The 24281-nt window shown below is 41.8% G+C and overlaps 2 protein-coding genes across 2 annotated transcripts in view; one reads left to right on the top strand and one right to left on the bottom strand.

Annotated features, from left to right (window-relative positions):
* Nucleotides 1–6113, top strand: part of SNAP91 (synaptosome associated protein 91) — a 78779-nt gene extending 72666 nt beyond the window's left edge. Inside the window, exon 25 of the mRNA XM_083858029.1 lies at nt 4964–6113. Coding sequence (XP_083714155.1) covers nt 4964–4996 — 33 coding nt within the window. The 3' untranslated portion in view covers nt 4997–6113. The remainder of the gene's footprint in view (nt 1–4963) is intronic.
* A 1216-nt stretch (nt 6114–7329) lies between these two features.
* PRSS35 (serine protease 35) lies at nt 7330–8944 on the bottom strand (the record flags this gene model as incomplete). Its single annotated transcript, XM_083858034.1, has 1 exon — nt 7330–8944. One exon carries the CDS (start codon nt 8942–8944, stop codon nt 7703–7705), a length of 1242 nt encoding a protein of 413 aa, XP_083714160.1. The 3' UTR covers nt 7330–7702.
* Between the last annotated feature and the right edge of the window lie 15337 nt (nt 8945–24281).

Below are 24281 nucleotides of genomic sequence, written 5' to 3' on the forward strand. Positions count from 1 at the left end.
GTATGTAAAGAAATGCTGCAAGACCTATCTGAAATATCTATACCTGCCCTTTTCCAGGCCTTGTCCTTGGATTAGCCCTACCTAGAAGGCTGTGCTACTGCAGCAAGACATTACCTTAGCAGTAGGCTCATATAAATAACTGGTGTAATAAACCTCACCCACAGCCAGCTATCAACAGTTTCTGCCAGATTTCTGCAGGTGTTGAGCAGATGTGGATCCCACACAAACAGATCTCCCTGTCAGGGATCATTCACTTTTTATTTGAAACTGTTATTACAGTGGATCTTGTGATAGGAGCCATTTGCAGCCCAGTTAGTATAACTTGATTAGTAGCATCAAATAATTGCTATTTTTGCAGTGATTTAAACCAGTGAAATTAAATCAGTTTCCCTGCAGAGCCTAGGAGATTAAACCCTGTGCTTGCTGCTGGGGTCCAGAGCCAGTGGCTTCTCCCTCCATCAGCATCTGTGGCAGGAAGAGGCGTCAGGGCTTCCCAGAGCTGTTTTGTAAGGATGTCACAAGATCTTTCCTTCAGCTGGCAGCCTGTGCTTACGTTGACTCAGAGCTTACAAAAGCATTTCCCAAGGCTAGCTCCGGATTTGATGTGTTGTGTTAGAGCTATGAGCACTAGTTTGCTTTCAGTGATTTTGCCTTTCCTTCTCTGTTTGTAGCTGTTATCTTAATAGTAACTTGAAGTGGCTTCTCTTAAACAGTAACCCAAGCTCCTCATTATACTGCAATGCTTCATTTATTTTAATTTTAGGTGTTTGGTGTTAGAGTAAAAAATGAGGTGAAAATCCAAATTGGGCACAGTTAAAAAAAATTAAAAGTGGAATTCTCTCTCACTTATAAAGAATCCAAGATGGGCAGAAAATAATGAAATTAAGTTGGAAACTGATATAAAATAATGAAGTACAATTAGTGGCAGCTGGTTTTGTGGGGGGTTTTAAGCTTGTGAGCACTGTTTTCAACAGATGCCTGATTTTATCTAGTGTGAACTGGTAAGGAAAAATTAGCTTCAAGAAATGACAGACTCAAGCCCATCAGTTGAATGAGCAGCATTATTGGATCACAGATCACTGTTGTACCAGGTTAATTGGCAAGCAAGGAGGTTAATTGGCAAGCAAGGAGGCAAATTGAGCAGCAGATTGAACACTGACAAAGCTACTTTCTCTTTTGAGTACTGGCTTCCTTTTTATTTCTTTCTGAAAGAAATTTACAGGTCACAAATGGCTAGTGTATAATGTTCTGCAAGAAGTATATGTATATACTGTGTGGTGGGTCAAATTTCCCTTCAAGACTGAGCATTGTAAATGAGAGGAGAATGTGATGCAGCATTTGTTTACAAGAGCTTACTGTTTCAGCTACTTTTATTAAGAATGTCTTCATACATCCTCCATGTAGATGTAGAGCAAAAAGTATAAAACCTAAAATGTGAGTGGCCACATCCTTGGAAGCCTCTGCTCACATCCATCATTTATGAAGGGCAGGTCTGAGCTTAAACTCACAATAAGCAGCGAGAGTTTGGTAGCACAGTAGGTCCCTGTTGCTATGAGGTGATGCTGGGATAGACAACCAGCAGGTGAATTTTCTTTCACCTTGTAACACACCACAGCTCTGGAATGCATCAATGTCCTGCACAGACAACCATGGCAGAAAAACCCATATGCCACATGTAGCTATAAAGTCTCCCTTGCCTTTATGCATAAGCTTTTTTCCCAAATATCCCATTGGTGCTTTCCTTAGAGATGACTTTTGCCCCCTCTCTGTATTACTAATAATTCCCTTTGGGGTAATTTAGCATTCTTTTTTAGTGTGTGTATTTTGAGGAGGGGAAACCCCTACTGGTGTTCAAGGCCATGTTGTATCCCCACTACCGTTGGTTCAGTCCTGTACAGAGCCAAAAAAAATATAGCTGATGAATCATTCAAGAAAACACAAAGGAATTGTAAATACGAAAACTAGTGTTGCCTTTGACCATAGGAAAAAATAGAAATCACATTTTCTTCCACTCAGTAAGGCACTGAGCTTTTTTGCTGTTGTTCATGGGCTTCCCCTTTGCCTTCTCTTGTCCTCTTCTTCTCTCTGTGTCAAAATGTCCACAGAGAGATGCAGCCAGAAAGGGTCCACTGCTGTGTGCTGTCTCCTGGCTGCTTTCATCCTTGATTAAGCAAAGCTTTAATTCACTTTATCCATAAATTTGGAAATTAAACCAGAGGGAAGGGGTGGGAGAATGCTGCAACTGCAGCCAAAGGGCAGCTGAGTAATTTGAAAACCAGCCCAATATGGTTTCATCCAAAGTTTTCAAACTCTTTCACATGGAAAAGTGGTTCCATAGCAACTGCAAAAAGTATGGAAGTATGGTGTGTACATAATTACCAAGAAGCACAAGAAAATATTTGTGTGGCTTTTCCAGTATATCTGATTTCTTTTCTTAGCAATAACAGCTGAAGGATTAACCATTATCAAGATCTAAAGACATATTTGACGCAGAAGGAATGAATGATTCATCAGGAATACCTGCATAATAAACAGCATAAGGTGCCACTTCTTTGGAGGATTTGTCTGTCCGTTGTTTGGGAAAGACCTTTTGAACATTTGTTAAACACTGTGGGAAATGGGAGTATGACTGGAAAATACCTGCACAAGGATCTGGGTTGTATGGGAACATTTTAGGGCTAAATAGACATTTGGATAAGATTCCAGTCCAAGGCCCATGGGAGTGTGCGATCCATAACATGTTGGAATATATCTTCCACCAAAGAAACCACATCCATGCCAGTGGCTTGGGAATGGCCTGCAGAGGACACAGCTGTCACCCCTGGGTGTCTCTTTGTGTTCCCCTTACAGAGGCTGAGAAACATTTCTCAGGCACCAAGACATTCTCCCAGATCATGGCAAAAAGTAGATTTCAGCAATAAAAATATTTAAATCCTGTTACCAGCCCCAAAGGACATTTTTCCAGGTCAAAAAGTTTTCAAACCTATTTTTTTTTCCCTGTGACATTTACTCCTCCTCCATGTGAGGATCTATAGAAGACCTGGCAGATAAGCCCTTCCCAGACCCCTGGTAAATATTGCTTGTATTAGACACACTGTTAATCACAGCTGTAATAATTTCTTAACTTTCCATTAAATATTTCCAGCAGCTCTTGACCTAGCCAAAAAACTCTCCTTTTACCCTCAGAGATAAAATCAGCACGTTTCAAGGGCACAGAGTTAAGATAATTCTAAGAACCAAGATTATAATATTTTTCATACTTCTAATTTGGCCTGATTCAAGAGCTTTCCAAGGCAGAAAGTGTAACTATAGCAAATAGCAGAAACAGAACTAATTACTTATTTTAGAATTAATAACTTGCAGCATAGACTATGAGTCATTTCCTTGCTGAACTAAATTTTTAACTCATCAAATTTGCTCATGGAGTAATTATCTTGAAGACAGGGAGATTTTTTTTTCCCAGAACAAGTTTAAAGAGACATTAATATCTTGTAAGACCAAGTCCCAGATGATTCACTGATAAATCATTACAGGCACTTAGAAAATGAAGTTTGTGTAACACAACCATAGCTAACAGACTGCATCATGACAGAGGAAAAGAAAACCAACAGAAGATATTTATTGACATAATAAGTGCATCATATAATATCAGAGCAAAAATCTGGATTTATTTTCTCAAATGGCTTGTCATTTTGTACAGTTAAAAATATTATACAGATTTCTGTCAGTCTTAAAAAAGCCAAGAGCATGAAAGAATCCTCAAAGCTACTTCTGGAGGTTTTTGACCTAAATGCTCTGACACTTAGAGCAAAAGGCTGGTGCAAAGAGGACCCAAATATACTTCCAAATCCTTTGAGATTAGAGTGAAATTTTAAGCTTTCAATTTAATAACATTCTTTCCCCTCCCCCCCAGTCATTCTTTAATCCAGGAATTTGTAGATGGAACTATCTGCAATAATCTGTGCTTTAAAATTAGAAGCAGTTGATTAAATTTCTATGGATGCCAAACAGAAACAGAAGACACTGGAAAAAAATTATTGCCTAGAATTTCTAGATACATGCAAAAAATGGAGCCAGTATTTAAATGCCTTAAGTCTGAAATTTTTTTGTTTGATTTTTTTTTCCCCCAGTGGAGAACAGCCTTTACAGGAATCCCAACAAAAGGTCAGGTTTGAGAAACTCCTCTTACTCACTACAGTCTTGGTGATCCAGTGTACTGGGAGGTTCATACTGCCAAGCCTTTTGGTCAGAACACAGATCTGCTGCATTCCAAGGACTCTGAATGAACAGAAGCATAATCCCTGTGAATTCAGGCATAGATTGCAGATCAGGGTCAAACCCCAGCCTGCTAGCAGTCCCTGCCACAGCCTGAGTCCTCTCACAGCCCTTTCCTTGTTGCTGTTGGCTGGGAAGAAAAGCCTTATCTTTAACAGTGAAAAATTGCTCATGGAACTTGTGAATTCCACATCTCAATTCATACTATTAAGTGTCTACCATCTGCCTACTCTTTCTCACAATCAGTGCTTCTGCTACCTTGCAGCCATTTCATCTGTTACTTTGCACACTTTCTTTATCCTTTGCACACCATTTCCGTCTTCCTGATCTTCCATACCATGTACTTCTTCTTTCTTTCTGTTTTATTTGCTGTTTGCTGGCAAGGTCATCCCTTATCAGCAGAATAGAAGAAAATCCCCAGCTGCTTCTCTCCTCCACACATGGATGAGTTTTGTTGTTTTTTTTTTTTTTTACTTAAGCCATATTCGTGCTGATTCATACTCCATATAGACACATAAATCTGCAAAATTAAGATGGTAAATCTTAAGGACTCAAGGAGTTTCCTTAAGCAATCATTAAGGCATTGGGTACTCTATACCTCATATAACAGAACTCATTTCCCTACATAATGTTGTGCTTTTGTTTTGTTAATTTAATACAAACTTAGACTTAACTTTTCACATTGAAGATAACCCCTTTGACTTCCACTCAGGCCAAGTGAAGACCAAAATGTTGCCTAGCATGCTGAGACAACATGAAAAACGTTCTGTCTGTGTCTTCTTCTACCTGCATTCCTTGGCCTGAAGGTGCTGACAACACCAAAACTCAATCAAAACAACACCTTGTTCTCCAAGCCTGTATATTTGCATGTGTTTGTGCATGGGCACTGAGGCACAGGTTTGTTTGTTTGTTATTAATTTTTACATTGCTCTGGCCAACCTCTTTAATCTCTTAGTACCACAAAATGAAGCACTGAGCATCTAGTATTTATTCTCTGAAAATGAAGAGGTTTTATCAACCTGGTATGAGAACCTCAGGTTGCAGCTGAGATACTTGCAACAGATTATTATTATAACAAGACTATTTGGAAGCTGATATCAAACATTTTTCATTTTTACCTTGCTCCCAATTCCCAAAGTGATAAAGAAATAGATTTTATTTCTTCTGAGGAGGAGCACACCTAAATAAGAGTCAACAAAACAAGAAATTTCCTAAGCCCTCTTATCTTGATCAGTTTTGGACCCAAATTAATAAAAACAATAATTGTAAAAAATCCATGGGCCTGGGTTGTCTTGTATTAGATTAATGATGTGGTACCTTATTTGTCACAGTAACTATGGAAAAAGGCACTTAAGAAAAGCCTTACAGACCTGACTAAAGAATAATATAAATATGTTGCATAGAGCAAGAATATTAAATACTGGACTGAGGTGATTGAAAATTACTGTCAGCAAAGCCACATGTGTTAATAGAGATGTTAACAACAATAAAAAATAATTAACCCTAAAATTTTAGAGTTTTATTTTTAAACTTAAAAAATATTATTAGTTTTCTGCAAACAATCACACAAAATAAAATTAAAACATAATAAAGGAAGAAAAGTTGAGTGTTCCCTTGACAGGTTGACATTAAAAGAAATAGCTTCCTTTAAAGTGAGATCTCTTCCAATGATTGAAATATTGTTAGGGTTATGATATGGAAGCAAGTCTTAAATTTTTATGCTTTGGCAATTATATGGCAATAATGACAAAGCTGCCTGCACATTCAGTGTGTCAGGTTATATACTTTCAACCATCTACCAAAAAAATGGGTTATTTAAAATCATCTTATTTCACCAAAAGATATTATAAAGCATGTTTTAAAGATTTCAACAAACAAATAGTATTTTAAAATCTTGTTGTATTTTTTTCCTGCACAGAAAGAAAAGTATTTTGGTCAGCATAAACTTATAGTAAAAAAAATTAAATATTATGGTAGTGAATACTCTGAAAGTATTGAAACCCAAAAGATATGATCAGAAAGGCACCGTATCTTTTTGTTATTAGATTAACATAGCACCATAACAACTCTGTGTACTTCAAAATCTTGACATAAAATAAAAGATATAGACTTATATAGCAATCAACAACAGTTTTTAAGAAGGTGGTTTGTGTTTAAAGGTATGTAAAAGTCAAGCTCAGTTTGTGTCTTCATTAAATACGTGGTTCTGCAAACATATTGAACCAAATTATTCGCTAACTACTGCTGCTATCTAACAAGATACCTTTTATAATGCACAGGATACTTCTACCATTCAGAAGGTGCTATAATTTAGTTGGGAGAAATTTTTAGTTAACCTTGTGAATCATGTTGAGGTGGAATCTGAATATAACATGATTTAAACCACACACTTTGCAAAACTGTATAAAGCCAAACTAAAATATTGATTTCCAGCTCCCAGTCTAATACATACTATCCTATCTATGAAGCTGAGCTTGTACAAAAGTAATTTATAAAAACTGAAGGAATGTTTAGCACCCAAAAAAATACATCATCTGTGAAGCTCCAAATGATTGTCAAGTAGCCACTTCAGGAGTCAGTGACTTCTCCCAGTGGTAAAGCTAAACGTTTGACTAGAAACTAAACCTACACTTCTCCAAATACTAATTGGAACGCAAATGCATGTGTTTAAGATTTTAGAACTTCTCAAAGAACATTTAAAGGCATTAAACTATGTCCAGATGTGTCTTCTTCTTCCAAACATGGAAACTTTTTTTTGTTAACTTCTTTTTTGCTGTTTTTACTAAGCAACAAAGTGAATTTGTCTTTAAGGTGTAACCCTCAGCTACATAAATTTGGAATTTCCATAGGAGTGCTCCTGCAGCAACCAGAAGAGGAAGTTTTCCAAGTAATAATCATTAACTATAGTGCTGCTTCTCAACATGGACCTGTGGTCTTTAGAGAATACCAGAATAACACCTTGTTCTCACACTGTTCTCTGGACCATTCTGCACATACAGTAACATGTTATATGCACAACTTGCATTTGAAGAATTGGAACAGAACCCTGAGAAAAGTAAATCCATTGGAAAAAAGACAGATTTTGTTTAATAACACCAGTTTGAGATGTTTCAACCCTTTCCCTGGGGAAAAAAATGACCAACAAGTGCAGCCATTTTTTTCCTCATGAATGACTTGAATTTATCACAATTGCAAACATAAATATAGTTTGGGATTTTAAGTGCGTATCTAGGTTGATTACAATTAGAAATACTTTGTCTGACAATTCTACCCTTCTCCTAGCAATTCAGCATTCCTTAAGTCACCATGCACTACTTGCAAGCTGTGAGTCCAAAAACATTCTGGCGCGATGTTCTTCCAGTCACTGCTGCGGCCACCTTTCACTCCATGGCAGTGAGGGTGCTAAGCAAGTGAGGCTTGGCTCTCTTTAGCCTTGTGTGCAATTCCCATCATTCCCATGTATCCAGAAGCAAATCTGGGCATATTTGAGAGGAGTGATTCGTACTGCTACATTGTAATCCTGCTGTTCGCCATTGATGTCCACCCACTGATGGCCTGAGTAAACAGCGATGATCTTGCGTTTCCACTTCTTTTTGTTTGGCTCCTTCAGACGGAGATAGATGCCAGACCCTGTGGAGCCAGGCTCAGCATCACAGTACTGATAAAACAGATCATTGGACTCATCAGAAATGCTACAAAATCTATAGACCAGCTGCCCAGACCGATCATTGTCAAAACCTGAGAAGTGGATCATGCTCCCAGGCATCATTTTGATTGTTGGGCTGATTCCCAGCTCCATGTATTTCCTTTTGTGGGGACGCTTGAGCTCAAGAACAGCATAATCATAATCCAGGGCAATATCCCCAGAGACACCCTTAAACCAGCCTTTTGGGATGTGTGTACTCTTCACCCGGGTCCACTGGAAGGAGGGCAGGCCATCTGAGGTCTCTTGCTTCCTCCCAGACCGCCTCTGCTTTCTCTCATCACCTTTGGACTGTCGCCTTAATTCTGTGGCAGCTTTGGGATCTTCTTTGGCCACAGAAATTTCTCTCCTACTTCTTTTAGCACCTTTGCGTTTCCTGCCGTTGCCTCTGGATTTCGTCTTCATCAGGCCCACCCTCAGTCTCTTGCTGCCCTTAACATAATCCTTGCCATTGTGCAGACAGTGGGCTGCTGTTAGCACGTGCTTGGGGGAAACCAGAATGCCACTGCAGCCCGTGGAGATCTTCACAGCTGTGTTGAACGGGAAGTTGGTCATAAACTTCTTGTCATAGATGCTGAACCTACTGTCTGTTCCATAGATCTGCCTCTTCTTCCTCAAAGGCCTTTGTGTGGTTTTGTTGGCAGCTGGGTCAAGCACTGCTCTGAGGACATTCACTTCAGTCAGGGTCCGTGTGCCATTTTCAAAAACCGTCTCATAGGATAACAGGTTCTTCAAGTCAGACAAGCTTGGCACTGGCAGTTTTCTTTGACATTCAATCCCACATACACTGTTTAGCTCTAATTTGGTTTTTGCTTCAAATTTAGGGCTGTCAAGGGAGAAAGTTCTTTCTCTCACAATCTGGGGAATCTTCTTTAAGTGCCAAGTAAAATCTTGTTCAGTTTCTGTTCCATTACTGAGACCCAATATAGGTATGAAAAATATGAATAGAAGTAACATGTGCTCCATTTTGTTTTAATTTTTTCTAAAACAAGAAAGAGAGATTTGAAAATACACTTTGGAAATATACACACTTATCTTAGTATCTTCTAAGTATAATCATGCAATTTTAGAACTGACATCAGTGAAACAGAATTCTACAATCTGCTCAAAATAGAAATGCCTCAGATATTCCCTGAGATATTGCCTCTAACTCTTCCAATTGTTTCTAGCAAGGTGGATGCAGATAATTCAGTCAGCATCCATGCTGAGCTACCTACTGGAAAATGAAACCAGATGAGTTTTACCTGTTTTTCCCTCAGTGGACAGCAGTCTGAGTCATTCCACTCAGTAGAGCAGCCTGGTTTTATTTATTTCAAAGGTTTGCAGTTACATATTACATTTCTACTTCTCTTTTCTGTAGCTGTATAGTTGAAGGTAGAACATAGTAGAAAACCCTCAGTGTATTCAAAAGTTGAGATTGAAGCAGAGATGAACAGACAGACTACACTTATGAGGCTTAGGAACCCTTGGGAAACCAGACCAGTTGTGCTCTTCCATGTAATGGCCAAAATGTGGCTTAAAAGCCACCAATGGTTCTCCATTACCCACCCAGCTGAGAACCATGAATCTGCCTGCATGAAAAATGGCACTTTCCTAACTGCTATCCCAAGCTACCAAGGTTTTCTAGGATAGACAGAAAAATGAGGAAAGGAGAACGTTGCTGGTGTAGAGGAGTCTCCTGTTTATATATACACGCAGCAAAACTCAGCCAAGGAGGAGGAACAAGTCCGGTTACTCATCACATGCCTTCTTCAGGATCCCACAAAGGCTGTAGGAACTGTGCTGTCTGTGCCTTATGGTCACATGTGGAATGCCCCACCTAGATGGGGTGATGCATCACACCAAGAGCTAATTCTTTAAATGGGAAAGAAAAAACCAAGTATTATTCCCATCTGTAGTTGGGAAACATGCAGGAAAAATGTAACATTGTTAGAAGTCTGAGGCAGAGCCAGAAACTGAACCCAGAACTCTTGATTCTGAACTAAAAACATTACTGAAAAGACCATTTTTCTCTTTTGGCAGCACTGCTGTCAGGGGCATTATCCAACTACTGGCAGCTGCCACTGGGAAACCTATGCTCAGTTCCAACATCCTTCATTCCAATTACATGGAAACCTCAGCAGTAAAGAAAGAAATGGTCTATGATTAAACTTTAAAAGACAAGCAATTCAAGGATTTGTATGTGGTTAAACTCTCTGGTTTACATTGCAATGGCAGTGTAGGCCAGGGCAAACATAACCACTTTCCTTAATTTTAGTTTAGAATAATAGAAGTGGTGCTCTCCAGTGAAACAGCCTGGCTACAGGGTAGCTGAAGATCTAGCATGAACAATAGAGGTAAATGGGAAAAGAAGCGGGAACATTGCTTTCGAAGCTGTAATATGGACCAGTGACTCCTATGACTTGTGAGGCATTTTACCCCAAAGACATATTTGTTGTCTATAGAAAGTAATATTTATCATTTTTTAGTTAAGTAAGCACTAGAGTTCAACCACAGCTGGTTGCTTCTGATGCCAAGTTCAGAGCATGGATTTGTTTTAGCACAGTTTTGATACTTTTCACCTTTGCCAGAATGGAACACCAACTTTGAGCTGGAGTCCACTTACTAAGATATATATGTATATATATATATCACATTTTACAATACAAGGAAACGCTCCCTGGTTTTAAAGCAGCTAACTCGGGTTTTGGAGATGTGTGGACTTTCCCAAGACATCTGGAGATTACAGTGACTCACAGGCCTGAGCTATGGAGTGTATGTGGTTATATGAAAAGATATCTGAAATTTTTGAAAGCAGATCTGGGGAATCACCCCTGGCACAAGATTTTATAGAAGGACACCAGTTGTTCACACCAGTCTATGTTATTGGTATAGCAGAAATGTGCACATTTAAACATTAACTTTGATACACAAAGTTACCTTCAAAATGTTGGTTCAGTTATTGCTCAATTAGCAGTAAATCTGAGGAGGAATTAATATTTTACATATCTGTGGGTAAGTAAGAAGGTGCTAGAATAAAAAAAAAATACTATAATGAGAACATAAAAATACCTTCCTGGCCTGACCAAAGGCCACCCTGTCCTAAAATCCTGTTTCTGACACTGACTAATTGTGGTTGCCTAGGGTAGAGGATAGGGATAGGAATGGGGCAACCATGTATGCCCCTCCTCCCTCACAATTTCTTAATTACAACCCATTGTACCTGGTGAACTTTAGAGCAGAGGTAGTTTCTGTAGCATAAGGAAACCTTAGTTAATTTCTCTTCCACAGTTTGACAGTCTTCCCTTGAACACATAGAATTTTGTAGCCATAATGTTCTGAATCCAGGAGTTGCACAGCTAAACTCCATGTTGTATGAGGAAGCATCTCCTTGTCTTTATTTCCAGCCTGTCACAAACTAGCATGGTTTGTGGATAAATAATATGATATTAATGTAGAAAAGCTGTTTAAATTTGCTTTGCCCTAATATAGCTGCTGAACAAGACAGTTCTAACGTCAGGCATAAGAATTATTTTTCTATTTTTCCCTAGAATACTCCTCACTTTCTCAGCTTTTCCTCAGGGTCTGGATATTTGATATTCCTCTGTAGCTGAACTTTGTGAGCCCTAAGGAAAGTCCAGTTATTCACACAAGTCCAGCTTGTTCACACAGAAAGTCTGGGTTGATGTCATTCCACTGTGATGGCTAATGCCTTCCCATATGATCTCATAACTAAGTTTATAGAGAAGTCCATTTTTTCCTCTCTGCTTTATAGAGAGACTTTCTGCAAGCAAATGGGTGGAGTACTACAGCTCCCTTCCACCACTCTTTAGAAAGAAAAAAAAAACAAAAAACAGTCAAAGCACAGAACCTTCAATAGATGCCTTGGAGCCTTCCACTTGAAACACGATACTCAAGTGCTCACTGCTTACAAAGGCAGTCTTGGAGGCCAAGATTTTCTCCATTTATAATGAACCACTTGTCACTGGGAATGAACTAACTACACTTCAGGATAACTGGAAGAAGTTCAAGGAACTTGATAAACATGGTAATTCTCATTACAGACCAGAGGAGTGGTTCTGCTGGGCAGCTTTGTCATTTCCAGCCATGCATTTAAGATCTGTTTACTAACCCCATCCCTACTGTTCAGAGGAGGCCAACTCCAAGCATGGGCAATGTCAGCAGTTGCCATGGCCCAGTACAGGCTGCTGGCAAAAGGGGAACACAGGGCTCCTCTTGCCAGATGACAAGGATGTAAGTGGGTAGGTGGGTGCAAAGATAACTTTGCAGGGCGGGAGAAGGAGAGAGAATACAGCCTCCAGGGCTTCTGAGAGGGCTTCAAGCTGATTGCAAGAAAAAACCCCTCGACATATTACCCATTCTCCACTCTTCCTCCATAGCCCAAGATGCTCTTCCCTCTTCTTTCCTTCTCTCCTTTCCCACACAGATTTTGGATTGGCTTACAATAACTGGAATTCTTGAGGCAGTTCTTTAAAGTATGACAAATTGCTTAAAAGAAGACAAGATGGAAACCAGAAAGAGAGAGATCCTCAGCTATAGGAAAATGTTGAAAGTCTTCCTCCAGTTTCCAGACTCAGCTGATAACTTTGGTGGCATTCCAGCTGCCAGGTGTACCCATACAAATAAAACTATTTTTAGTTCCTCTTATTTCTTGCTTCCAACATTAAACCCTTCTGTATCCACAGAACAAAAACTACCTTATTTTTGGGGATATCCTTCAAATATTTTGTCATTATAATCTACCTTACTCCAGCTGAATGCATGACAGATGCTCAGGAAAAGGTTTAAGGCCAAACAGAACTAGAGCAGATTTCTCTTCAGGCTATCACCAAAGAAATTTATCTGTCAGTGTAGCTCAGACAGAAAAAAAATCAGTCCAGCTTCCTGACAATGTTTTATCTTGGTCTGTTCAGTGCAAGCCTCTACCCTTGGGTTTCTGTCTTCTTGTAGGAAAGCCAACACATTTCAAACTGAGCTTACACAATTTTAAATGCTATTTCCAGGCCATAACAGAGGCTGCAATAGTAACCATCTCCTTTAACTGCTTTTGGCCTTATTCTTGAAATTACCTGGAATTCGCAGTTCTACTCTGACAAAGCAAAACAGAGAACAAATTTTTGATATCTCACACTCCCTGGAAGAAACCATTGCCCTGATCTAATCCTCCACTGCTCCCCCTTCCCTCCTGCAGGTGCGCTCACTCTGTACACGGTGTATGGATACTGTCCTCCTCCTCTCCGACCTGTGGGGAAAAAACCCACTGCGGCTCCTGGCTCTTACAAAACTTTAGGCAGCTCCAGTACGCTCGGGAAGAGCTAATTTCCCGCAGCAGGGATGGCAGCTCATTTCTGCGCTCCCGCACGCGGGGAACAGGCGGGCCCGCGGGGCTCCCCCGTGCTGCAGTGCCCTCCGCGGCCGCGGGGCGGCGCTCCCGCAGCGCCACTGCCCGCAGTGCCCGGCCCAGCCCCGCAGTGCCCGCCCCGCCCGCGCCGGGGTCCGCTCCCGGGATCGGGATCCTCTGCCGGGATCGGGATCCTCTGCCGGGATCGGGACCCTCTGCCGGGATCGGGATCCTCTCCCCGCTCCGCCGCGCCGGGAGCAGCCGGAGGGAAAGGAGGTGGCGCCCAGGCCACTGCTCTGCTGCTCGGCGGCTCCGGGGGTCCAGCCCTGCCCGCCGGGAGCGGCCCCGCACGGGCCGGGAGCGGGAACGGGCGGAGGAGCGGCGGGACGGCGGGGCTGTGCCGGGACGGGCTGTGCCGGGATGGCGGGGCTGTGCCGGGATGGCGGGGCTGTGCCGGGACGGGCCGTGCCGGGACGGCGGGGCTGTGCCAGGATGGGCTGTGCCAGGATGGCGCCGGCCCTCTGCCCTCCCCGCTATTGCCACCCGCTCCTGAGTGTTCCCGTGTTAAAGCCCAGGGCTGTCCTGGAAGAAGAGGAGGATTTGGGGAGTAAGTTTTTATCTCTCCTTAGGCATCTCCTGGTCCTGCTTTCCGCGCCTCATCCAAAGGCTTCCCCCCTCTACAAAGCCTGCAAGTTAAATACCTTTGGCACGGCTCTTTTATTTTCGCTATTCCAAGATAAATCTGCTTCCAGCAGTGACGAATCGGGATGAAATTAGTGCCAATTGCAGCGGAGCGCGGGGATGGAAGCGCTGGTACCGAGGGGATCAATGGGAATTAAAGGAGTTTGTTTTGAAGGGTGAAGAGGCTCCTTGCCCGCTCCCCGCAGAAGGCACAGCACAGAGACAAACCCCCGACAACCCAATAAATACACTCCTTGCCTTAGTCTTGTTAAACTGCCTTGTGAAATCGGCTCCAAACATGAAAAACAAGGACCAGATAAACGCGCGGCGTTTTAGTCCCATCAAAAATAAACCCATCAGGCTAAAGCGGCAGGAACTTTATACAAAATATCTCAGCTGCCCAATTCAAGGTACTCATATAGCTCAGCCTCATCATTTTTTAGAAAACGACCCGCGTAGCAAGAATGACATGGTAAAAACCCCTACCATCCTATTAGAGACGGTGTTACCCCGCAGTGCCCGGCGCGGGGCAGCCCCGCTCAGCCCCAGCCCCATCCTGCCCCATCCTGCCCCAGCCCCATCCTGCCCCAGCCCCATCCTGCCCCAGCGCTCCGGGGCTGCCCCGGGAGGGCTCTCGGTCGTACCTGCACGGCAGACGGAGGGAGGGAGGGAGGGCAGGGCGGCCGCAGCCCCGGGGCTCCCGCTCCGCTCCTGCCTCCGCCCGGAGCCCGCGGCTACTGAGGACGGGCCGGGGGAGCGGCCAGGTCTTCCCAGGCGGGGGAGGGGATGGAAAAAGGAAAAAAAAAAAAATAAAGAGAGAAAAAGAAGGCGAAAGGGAGGAAGCCGAGGGGGAGGGCCGAGGGGAGCGGAGGCAGATCCTGGTGTCTCCTCGGATGGGAAGGGAAGGGGCTCTGCCCGCGGGGCGGGGACGCGCATCGCCCCGGCTGCGGCTCCTCTGAGCGCCGGGCGCGGGCCGGGGAGACCTGCACGGGGAGAGGGGAGAGGCTGCGGGGCCGGGGGACCCGCACGGGGAGAGGGGAGAGGCTGAGGGGCCGGGGAGACCCGCACGGGGAGAGGGGAGAGGCTGAGGGGCCGGGGAGACCCGCACGGGGAGAGGGGAGAGGCTGCGGGGCCGGGGGACCCGCACGGGGCCGGGGGAGAGGCGGCCGGGCCGGGGGGACCCGTGCGGGCCGGGTGGCGGGGCGGGGACAGGCGGGGGGCGGAGGGGCCCCGTCCCAAGGGAAGAGCAGAAGGACTCGCCCCGCTCCACCTGTGCGGGTGGGGAGGGCCGGTCCCGGCCCCTCCGGAGCGCTCCCGGGGAAGGTGAGGAGCGGGGAATGGCGCTCCCAGGAGCCGTGTCCTGCCCGCTCCTCCTGCCCTCGCCCTGTCCCCCAGCCCCGCTCCTCAGGGACCCTCCTGCCCCCTCCTCTGTACCGCCCCCGCTCTCAGGGCCCAGAGGCCAGGTGAGAACCAGCCTCCTCCTCTCCTCATCGCTCTTTGTTCCTCTTTGCCTTCCTCCTTTCCCTCGGTGTCCCTGTGGTCTCCCAAGGCAGAAGGCTTTGTGTGCAGGTCTCTCCTCCCTGGATCACCCCTGGCACTACAACAGGGCCCTCCCCAAAGCTTTCTGCTGGCACACAGATGCACAAGGTGAAGCGCACCCTCACTAAACAGTTCCGCAAGTGCTTAGCCCGTGCACTTCCATTGAGCTCCTCTGCTGAAAACTCATTTCATGCTAAATGAAGGCCCATTCATTTGCCAAAACCAGCAGGAAATTTGTGGCGTTGCTGGAGATCAGAGTGAGATCTCCAGAGTGCAGCTTCGTTTTTTTAATCATAGGCATGTTCTTCCTTTAAAAGTCTTAACTTCAAAAACGTAATGGAACCAAATTTGTAAACAGATTGGAAGTAAGGGTTTGGTGAGCAAACTGCAGCCTGTAGTTTCATTTTGAAGACCGAGGCTTATTTCTTCAAAATGTAGGTTTTTTGCAGTCCTGGTTTTGTTGTTGTTTGTGCACACAACTGAAAAACAAAGCAAAATATTAATAATGTAATAATGATTCATGTGCTGGAGAAAATGATCTGAAGAATTACCAATGTAATTAACAAGGCAAGACAGAAATGCAGGTAAAGTAGTTCAGTTTTACAATCAATTTATTGAACGTAAGAGCTTCCACACTGCGCAAGACCAAGGGCTTTGCTAGACCAATGTCGGGCTGCGTTACTGAAGGCAGTAGTTCCCTCCAGCACTTTCACTGCCACCAGTATTTGAGACTCAGAGATTTTATGAGGCAGGTGCAGTAAATAAACTTTGCTGGATTTCTCTGTCAGATACTTGCCCATCTTCCCTTTAACTTACATGGATCTGTGGCATCTACAGCTTGCTCTGGTAACAAGTTCTCCTGGTCAAATAAAGTCTTGCCTCTTTTAGTGTCTTTCCAACCTGGCTACTGCTATCTTCATTTGATGCTCACTAGTTCTCTACCATACACTCTCTAACTCCTCTCGCACCCTGAAGAATTCTATTTAAGTTAGCTGTGCTTTACATCAAAAACATTCCTGTTTTCCATCCTGTTGCTGAAGTTCAGGGACCAGAAAAGCATCTGAAGGAAGATGCAGCCCAACACTTCTTGGCAGTGGCAAGTAGAAAACAAGGAGCAACAGCTACTTGTATTGGGCAGCTGTGTTGAGCTACAACTGCAGCTAGGGAGGTTCAAACTGGTCATGGGGAAAATTTTCTTCACCAAAAGGAACATACAACACTGGAAAAAATTACCCAGGCAGGATGTGGAATCACCATGCTTGGTGGTTTCCAACACTCAGATAAAAAAAAAGCCACAGCTGATCTGATCTAGTGTTGGCAGTAATCCTGCTTCAGGGGAAAGTTTGGGCCAGGTGACCTGCAGAGGTCCCTCTCAACCAATATTTCTGCAATTCGTTACCTATACAGAAGATGCAAGCAAAATATGCATTTTTGTGGCAGCAAAAAGATATTATTTGTTTTGTTCTTGGTTGATTTCTTAACACTTACTGGTAAATTTTTACATTTTTTCATCTGGTGATCACCAGGCTGATGTTCCCATAGGGCCATTTTCATAACTCCAGGACTCTCTTTCCTGAGAAGTAATGACCAGATCAGATCCTGCCATTTCATACCTGAAGTAAGGGCTCTTTTCCTCTTGTGCAGCACTTTGCATTTATCTACACTGAACTCCACTGCCATTTTATTGCTTGGTTACTCACATAAACTTTCCTGTAGATGATCAAGGTTGTCTCATCTTTATTAACCTAAATAATTTGATAGCCTCATCAGGCTTTGTCACCTGACTACTCATCTATTTTCCAGAGCACTTATGAATACACTGAATAGTGCAGCACAAAGCAGGTTGTTATTGATAACCTCTAAAAACTGATCCCCTTGTCCTATATTTTCTTACCTGTTTTTCAGAAAATACAGATGGTGCAGATTCATTTCTGTTTATTGAACTCTGGGTGATGAGATCAGTGTGCTTTTGGCCCATCAGTCCCTTCCCTCCTGATTTTGGAATCTAAATTTCAAATTTAAATTATTTTAAATAATCTTTCTTTAATTCTTTGTCATGGTTTAACCCCACCCAACAACTAACCCCCTCACAGGTTCTCACTCACTCTCCCCACCACAGTGGGATAGGGAAGAAAATCAGAAAAAGGTAACCCTCATAGGTTGAAATAAGAACAGTTTAATAACTGAAATAAAGTAGGACACTATAGGAACGATAACCATAATAATACCCATAGTAAGAAAAACAAAGACTAAAAAAAAAAAAAAAAAAAAAAAAAAAAGAAGAGGGATAAACCTCCAGAAAGAGAAGTGATGCACAATACAATTGTTCACCACCCACTGATTGAAGCGCAGCCCAGCTTGGAGCAGTGATCTGTGCCTCCACCTCCAGGCCAGCTCCCCCCAGTTTATACACTGGGCATGATGCTCTGTAATGTGGAATATCCTTTTGGCCAGGTCAGGTCAGCTGTCCTGACCCTCCTGGCTTCTTGTGTCCCTCCTCACTGGCAGAGCAGGAGACACTGAAAGTCCTTGACTCAGGGTAAGCACTGCTGAGCCACAGCTGAAACATCAGTATGTTACCAACATTGTTTTTATACTAAGTCCAAAACGCAGCACTGAACCAGCTATTAGGAAGAAAATTGTCTCTATCCTAGCCAAAACCAGGATGCTTGTTTCATTAATATTTTATTTCTTGTAATAACAAGATGATACAATATGAGTAATTCTTTATAAATAATGAGAGAATTTAAAAAAAATATTTATCACATTAAAATTTTATTCAAAATATAGTTTGCAGAAGACATAAGTAATGTATATTTCAGAGTACTGATTCTTTAAAAATACACTGTATAATATACATGGTAGGGCTGTGAAAATATAATTGTTGGAAAATTTCCAGCATACTAAATTTATCCTTCAGAAGTAATTTTATCTCATCAAAAGATTAGTGAACCCTTTTGGTATGTTTACATGTTCCAAAAATAAGTCTGAGATCATATACTAACTGAGAGATGTTCTCTCGGAATGTTGGAAGATTGATACCTAGATTTTTTTAAAAAATGAAAATCAGAGAAAAAAAATAAAAGCAAATCTGCATTAACATCAAGAATGTACTAACTTCTATCAAAATTCTTTTTGCATATCCATAAAGAATATAAAATTAAAACCCCAAGTTTTTACCATCAGATTTGTAGCCTTGGTTTGAGCAAATTCACAGAACTTTTGCATTCTTATCTTGGGGTAAATAATGCACAAAAACAAGTTACAAAATATTTCTAAGTAAGATTCTTACAGATTTTTTTTTCAGGTAAAATTTGAGACAGGAACTTCAACTTTCCCTGTGGGGAACATGCACTGAGTGTGGATGTAGTGGCTGGGCAGCTGCTCCTGGAACGTCATTTGGCCCTACAGTGCTGGACAAACACGTGGGTCTTGCACACATGCAGAAAATGTTTGGTCACAGCAACAACATGCCTTGTCTGCAACCTCTGAATTGTATTCCTTGTAGTGCACCTACCCACGACATATTCTTTCACATCTGAATTAAGGGAAGACAGGCAGTACAACTCAGGAAAACAGAAACAAGGTTCATGGATGTAAAAAAGAATGCAAATGCCTATAACCAAATTAAAAGCTATTATATTACACACAAGAAATCAACTTTAATCTCTTCCTTTTTTCTCTTCAGTTTTTCTTCTACTTATGTATACATGCACCCATGTGCTTTATTCCAAAACTAATGATTACTTGGATAGTGCAGGTAACTCTCTTTTCTTCATACTTTAATTCTCAAGTTGAACCTTGAGTACTTGTGGATACTCTTCCAGCTCAGCTGATATATGTTTCACTTTCTTTCTACTTTTCTTATCCCAGGCAGACTATTTTTGGTGAGTTTTAACACTTTTCCAGCACCCAAACTCTAAACTTGGGATAACTCATTGGCTCGTGATGAATGGACGTGAGATATTTCCTACTGCTTTCAGAACAAAGGGATGTGAAATACAATGGATATTTCTTACAGGATCACGAATAGTCTCCATGGTAGTGTCTCTTCTGTGGCAGCTTGTTGCCACAGAGGCCCTTTTGTTTTGTGGACCAGTGGGGCTGGTTATTGTGCTGTTCAGAGGTGCCTGTGACACAGTGCTGACCGGTTAGACTAAAACGCTGAATGAAACAGGCCTCTGTTAGAGACCCTGCCTTTGAGAACTTGAAAAAGACGCAAAAACTGCAATACATCGCGTAATTGTTCAACAGTGCACACAATGGGGAGAGAGAGGGTGACAAACAGCATTGCTAGCTCTCCTGAAATGCTAGAATTCAGGAGAATTCTGCATAGACCAATGGACTATCACAGTATGGGCTGGCGAGGTATCCACTTAGGATTGGGTGTACGAAGTACTGTGGTACCAGACATATGGATGTTAACAAGCTTACTGTCGCCAACACAGGAACACACAGATGACAAAAAGGAGGGATGTGAAAGTTGAGGTGTCTAATTGTGACCTGATTTTCACAATATGGGTTTAGGAACTAAATATATGGGTAAGTAATAGACATGAAAAGAGCTTTACTTTGTAGTAGCGCAAACAGATGAAGTCCCAATTGTGAGTTAAAACTCTGTCAAGTTTGTGATCAAATCAAGCAGACACATGGAGCTCTGAGCAAACTGGTCTAGTGAAAGGTGTCCCTGCCCATGGCAATGTGGTTGGAACAAGATAATTTTTAAGGTCCCTTCCAACCCAGGGCATTCTATGAGTCTATGATTTTTTTTCTTTAGTGAGGCAGCAAGCAAAAATAAATGTTCTGCCTCAGTGTATGACCCACAGGAGAGAAGCTTTTCTAAGTGTGCAGAAACCAAGTTAGTTAATAGCCCAGTCACCACCCAGCTCGTGCCTTTTAGCACATTTTTATGTCCCTCTAGAGTGGCAGTTGAAAATGAAGCTGGACAGGCTCACTGTTCTAACATTTGCGCACTTAGTAGAAAAGCGGAGTCGATTGTCCACTCATCATCATTAAACAAACCAAACCTACAGTTCTTACCTGATGTGTATCTTCCTGGAAATTATACACACACACACACACACACACACACATATATATGTAAAGTGAACATTTTCCTCAAGGAAAATTTCCACAAGAAGAGGTACTTTTGGAAATGTGTCAGATGGCAAATATTTCTATGCACGCAATGTGTTGGCAGGTTGCAAGCAGGTACTGTTAAGGAAAAAAAAATCCAACCCACACCATTTTTGTGAGCATACTACTTGGTAGGAAATAGTTTCCTCTGACTGGCATTCCCATTGCACAGCCCATCAGCAGCTTTGCTGGAAAATCAGTGAATTACAGATGCTAATGCAGCATACCATGATATGGATAAATGACATATTGATGCAAGGAGAAAAGAAGTGTATGAAAAAAGACTCAGAGAAGCTCTGGAAGAAACCCCAATTTTGCCTGGCTAAAGCTGGATATTCATCCCCTCCCCAAGCCTCTAAACCCCTATAATGGAAAGAGCATACCACAGAGGAAAGTTAATAGAGTGACACTGACATGTTAGATAAAATTAGATTTTAGCTACCTTCAGCATGATTGACCCAAGAGAGGGGAAAGAGATTCCAGGGTAAGATGAACTGGCAAGAGACGTGGCACCTAATCTCACCATTCAAACCAGCAGAGCATGAGTGTCAGTGAAATGCGCATCTTAAAAAGTCTGAGAGATCAGGAGAATTAACAGCAATATGTTACTGGAAAAAATGTGACATTTAACATAAAACTGAGTTCCTGTGGAACTTCCAAACAGAATATTGAAGTAGGATTCCTCTAGAAGTATGGACAAAGTATGGAAACAGAATAACAGAATATTGAATAACAGAAAATGCATTTTAAAAATAATTTAAAAGGGGATGTTGGCCTTAATTAATGGGTATTATTGAATATAGTCTTTATTGTCAGTGTTAACCGAAGGTTACCATAAACCATTTACAGCCATTGTAAACATGATCAGGAGAGTAAAAGACTCATTTTTAAACTATAGCTGAATAAATTTAAAATTAATACAAACCTGAGAGGAAAAAGCACACTTTACACAGACCATTTACTAAACCATATTCCAGAATGTTATTTCATCACAAGGCAAACATTTGGGTTTTTTTAATTCTTAGTAAATTGTAGATATCAAGTCAGATCAGAGGAAAACCTGGTGTCACTGTTTAAAAATTCCATTTACAAGCTTGAAATAGCTAGATGTTTCTGCTAAAATTATTAACAGTGCAATAACTAATAATGGTGGAATTTTTAAGGTTTCGCTTTAGACTTCAAACTTAATATTCATTGGAATAAGCACAAGCATTTTATACCTCTCAGAGCCATAATTACTATTAGGAAAACAACATTATATTGATTTCCAAAACCCATGGTGAATATGGCATCAGGGTTGCTAAGCATGACTTGTTGCCACCCAGATAAGTGAACATTACCTTTGGGCCTCTGGAGCTGGCATGGAAAACTAAGACCAAACAGGCCTTCAGGTCCTTTAACTAAGACCAAGATAACACCCTAAACTAGGACATGTTTTTAATGCAGTCTTCCATGTTCTGTTGTGCCCCTCATGTAGCTGTGTCCTGTGTCTTCCTGTTCATGTATTCTCACCTGTGACCACCCCTGTGTCAGGCAGGACTGGGTCACGTTGGTAACTGTGGAAAGCACAGCTGCTTTCTCGTGGGTGATGCAGGAGATGGAAGTCATGACTCATAACCATCCCTCTTGGATCACTAAGCCTCTGCATATTTCAGATAGTTTTAAAGCTGTCTGTAGGTTTTCAGTTTGCTGCTGGAATCATTTCCACATGCTAACAAACACAGTAAATAGTTCAACAAGGAGAGGGAAAGCAGAAATGCCTCGTCCGAAACAGACACCCTTTTGCATTTTCTCAGCATGGATTTCTGCAGTAGCATTTGAAGAGAATCACATCTCCTGACTGTTACTCCAACTGTGCTAGTGCCCTAAGGATTTCTGTAGATCTAGCATCATTCTCAAGAGGTTACAGGCAGAAGTACTCTCAAAGGCAACATACAGATAAACAGGAATATCTATTGAGGGATGATTTTGCCTTTTTTTCTAATAAAGTCTGACCTAAATTGGAATGTTATCTTAGTAAAGACATGTCCTAAGACTGTCTAGCAACCTTTCACTGTCATTCATGACATGTCCAGGTTCAGGGAAGGTGTATCCCCATGCAGTCACAAAAAGACTCCCTGTGGTCTCTCTCAGAGGAACAGTACTTTGACAAAGGAAAGACAGAAGAAAGAAGATACAGCATGCATTTTTTCCCCTGTGGCAGGCAAATGAACAAAATATTTTAACTTCTCTGACAAATAAAAAAAAAAAAAAAAAGATGACAGATATTAGAAAACATGTTATTGTTTTCTTTTTCTGATGTTGCTTGGAAAAACTAAATTTGGGCATAATTCTGCAAGGTAATTGGAAAAACAAGAGCTGAATTAACCATCATAAAAGCTGAAGATTTTTGGGAAAAAGTTCTGTTTCTGTTCATTCCTGCCTCACAATTCTCTAGTAGATTGTCTTAGCTGTAACACAATAGAACGCTCAATGCAAGCAATGCAGAGAGGACAACCACTAGGAAATAGTTTAAATCAGACCAATACTTTCGGAGGTATCCACAAATCAAAAGTAGCATATTAGTTTGTTTATTATCCCAGAATACTTCCACTTCTTATTTTGAAGGGCTTTTTGAATTAAATACACTAGAGAATGCATCTTCAGTGGCATCTTCAACAATTCTATGGATTGTTTGATACCAATATCATACTCATCCCTATTAATTTATTTAGCCTGCTTGCTGGTACAACTAATAAGGTAAGGGAGACAAACCCAAAGCTCAAAGTAAGACAGTGAAAGGGGTTCTTTTTCACTTCACTTTGTAGCAGGTCTCAAGAGAGAAAAACAATGGTGGGGATTCAATAAGCACATAGATTCTCCTCCTCTACCCATTACAATTTTTGCTTCTGATTAACTCTCTAAACCACAGTCTCCTTGCAGAGTGTAACAACATTAAAGCAAAACAGATGTGAGAAGATTGACTTTAGAATGAATTTCATGCAAGTTAAAATAAATGAAAAGTTATAGCCCCAACTTGTAATGGAAAACTGATACTCATCAGAATTATCACCCATCCACATACCTCTGCTCAGCCAAGATTTTTAAACTAAAACTACATGTGATTCAGTTACCAAAGTCTCCTTAGCTGTATGTTTTGTCAAAACTCCCTTTCACTCCCTAATGTGTTTGCCTGCTTCTTGTATTTCTACAAACCTCACCTTGCTTGCAGCAGAGGCAAACATTTAAACACATTCAGATTATTACCAGAAATCATTGGACTGCTCAGTGTATAATCCTTCCTCACCATAGCAAGCATCTTTGCCTGCATTTTATATTCATTAGGATGGTGCTTGTTCTTATGATGTCAACTCCTCTCACTGCCTGTAACATCTCCCAGTGGTTTCCACACATTGTGTTGAAATGAACACCATCACGGTTCACCTGCTTCTGCTTTTGGCTCTCTCCGTTTCACTTCAAAAGGAGCTTCGCTTTTACTTCATAAGGCTCCTTCAAATGCTTCCTTAAAGCTCTCCCTTTCTGTGACACACAAAGAATACTTATCACACTTAGCCTATAGATGAGCAGAAGCTAAGCAAAACCAAGCATGCAGGCCATTATTATTTT

This window comes from Zosterops lateralis, assembly GCF_965231275.1.
Source record: "Zosterops lateralis genome assembly, chromosome: 3".
NCBI classification, from domain to species: domain Eukaryota; kingdom Metazoa; phylum Chordata; class Aves; order Passeriformes; family Zosteropidae; genus Zosterops; species Zosterops lateralis.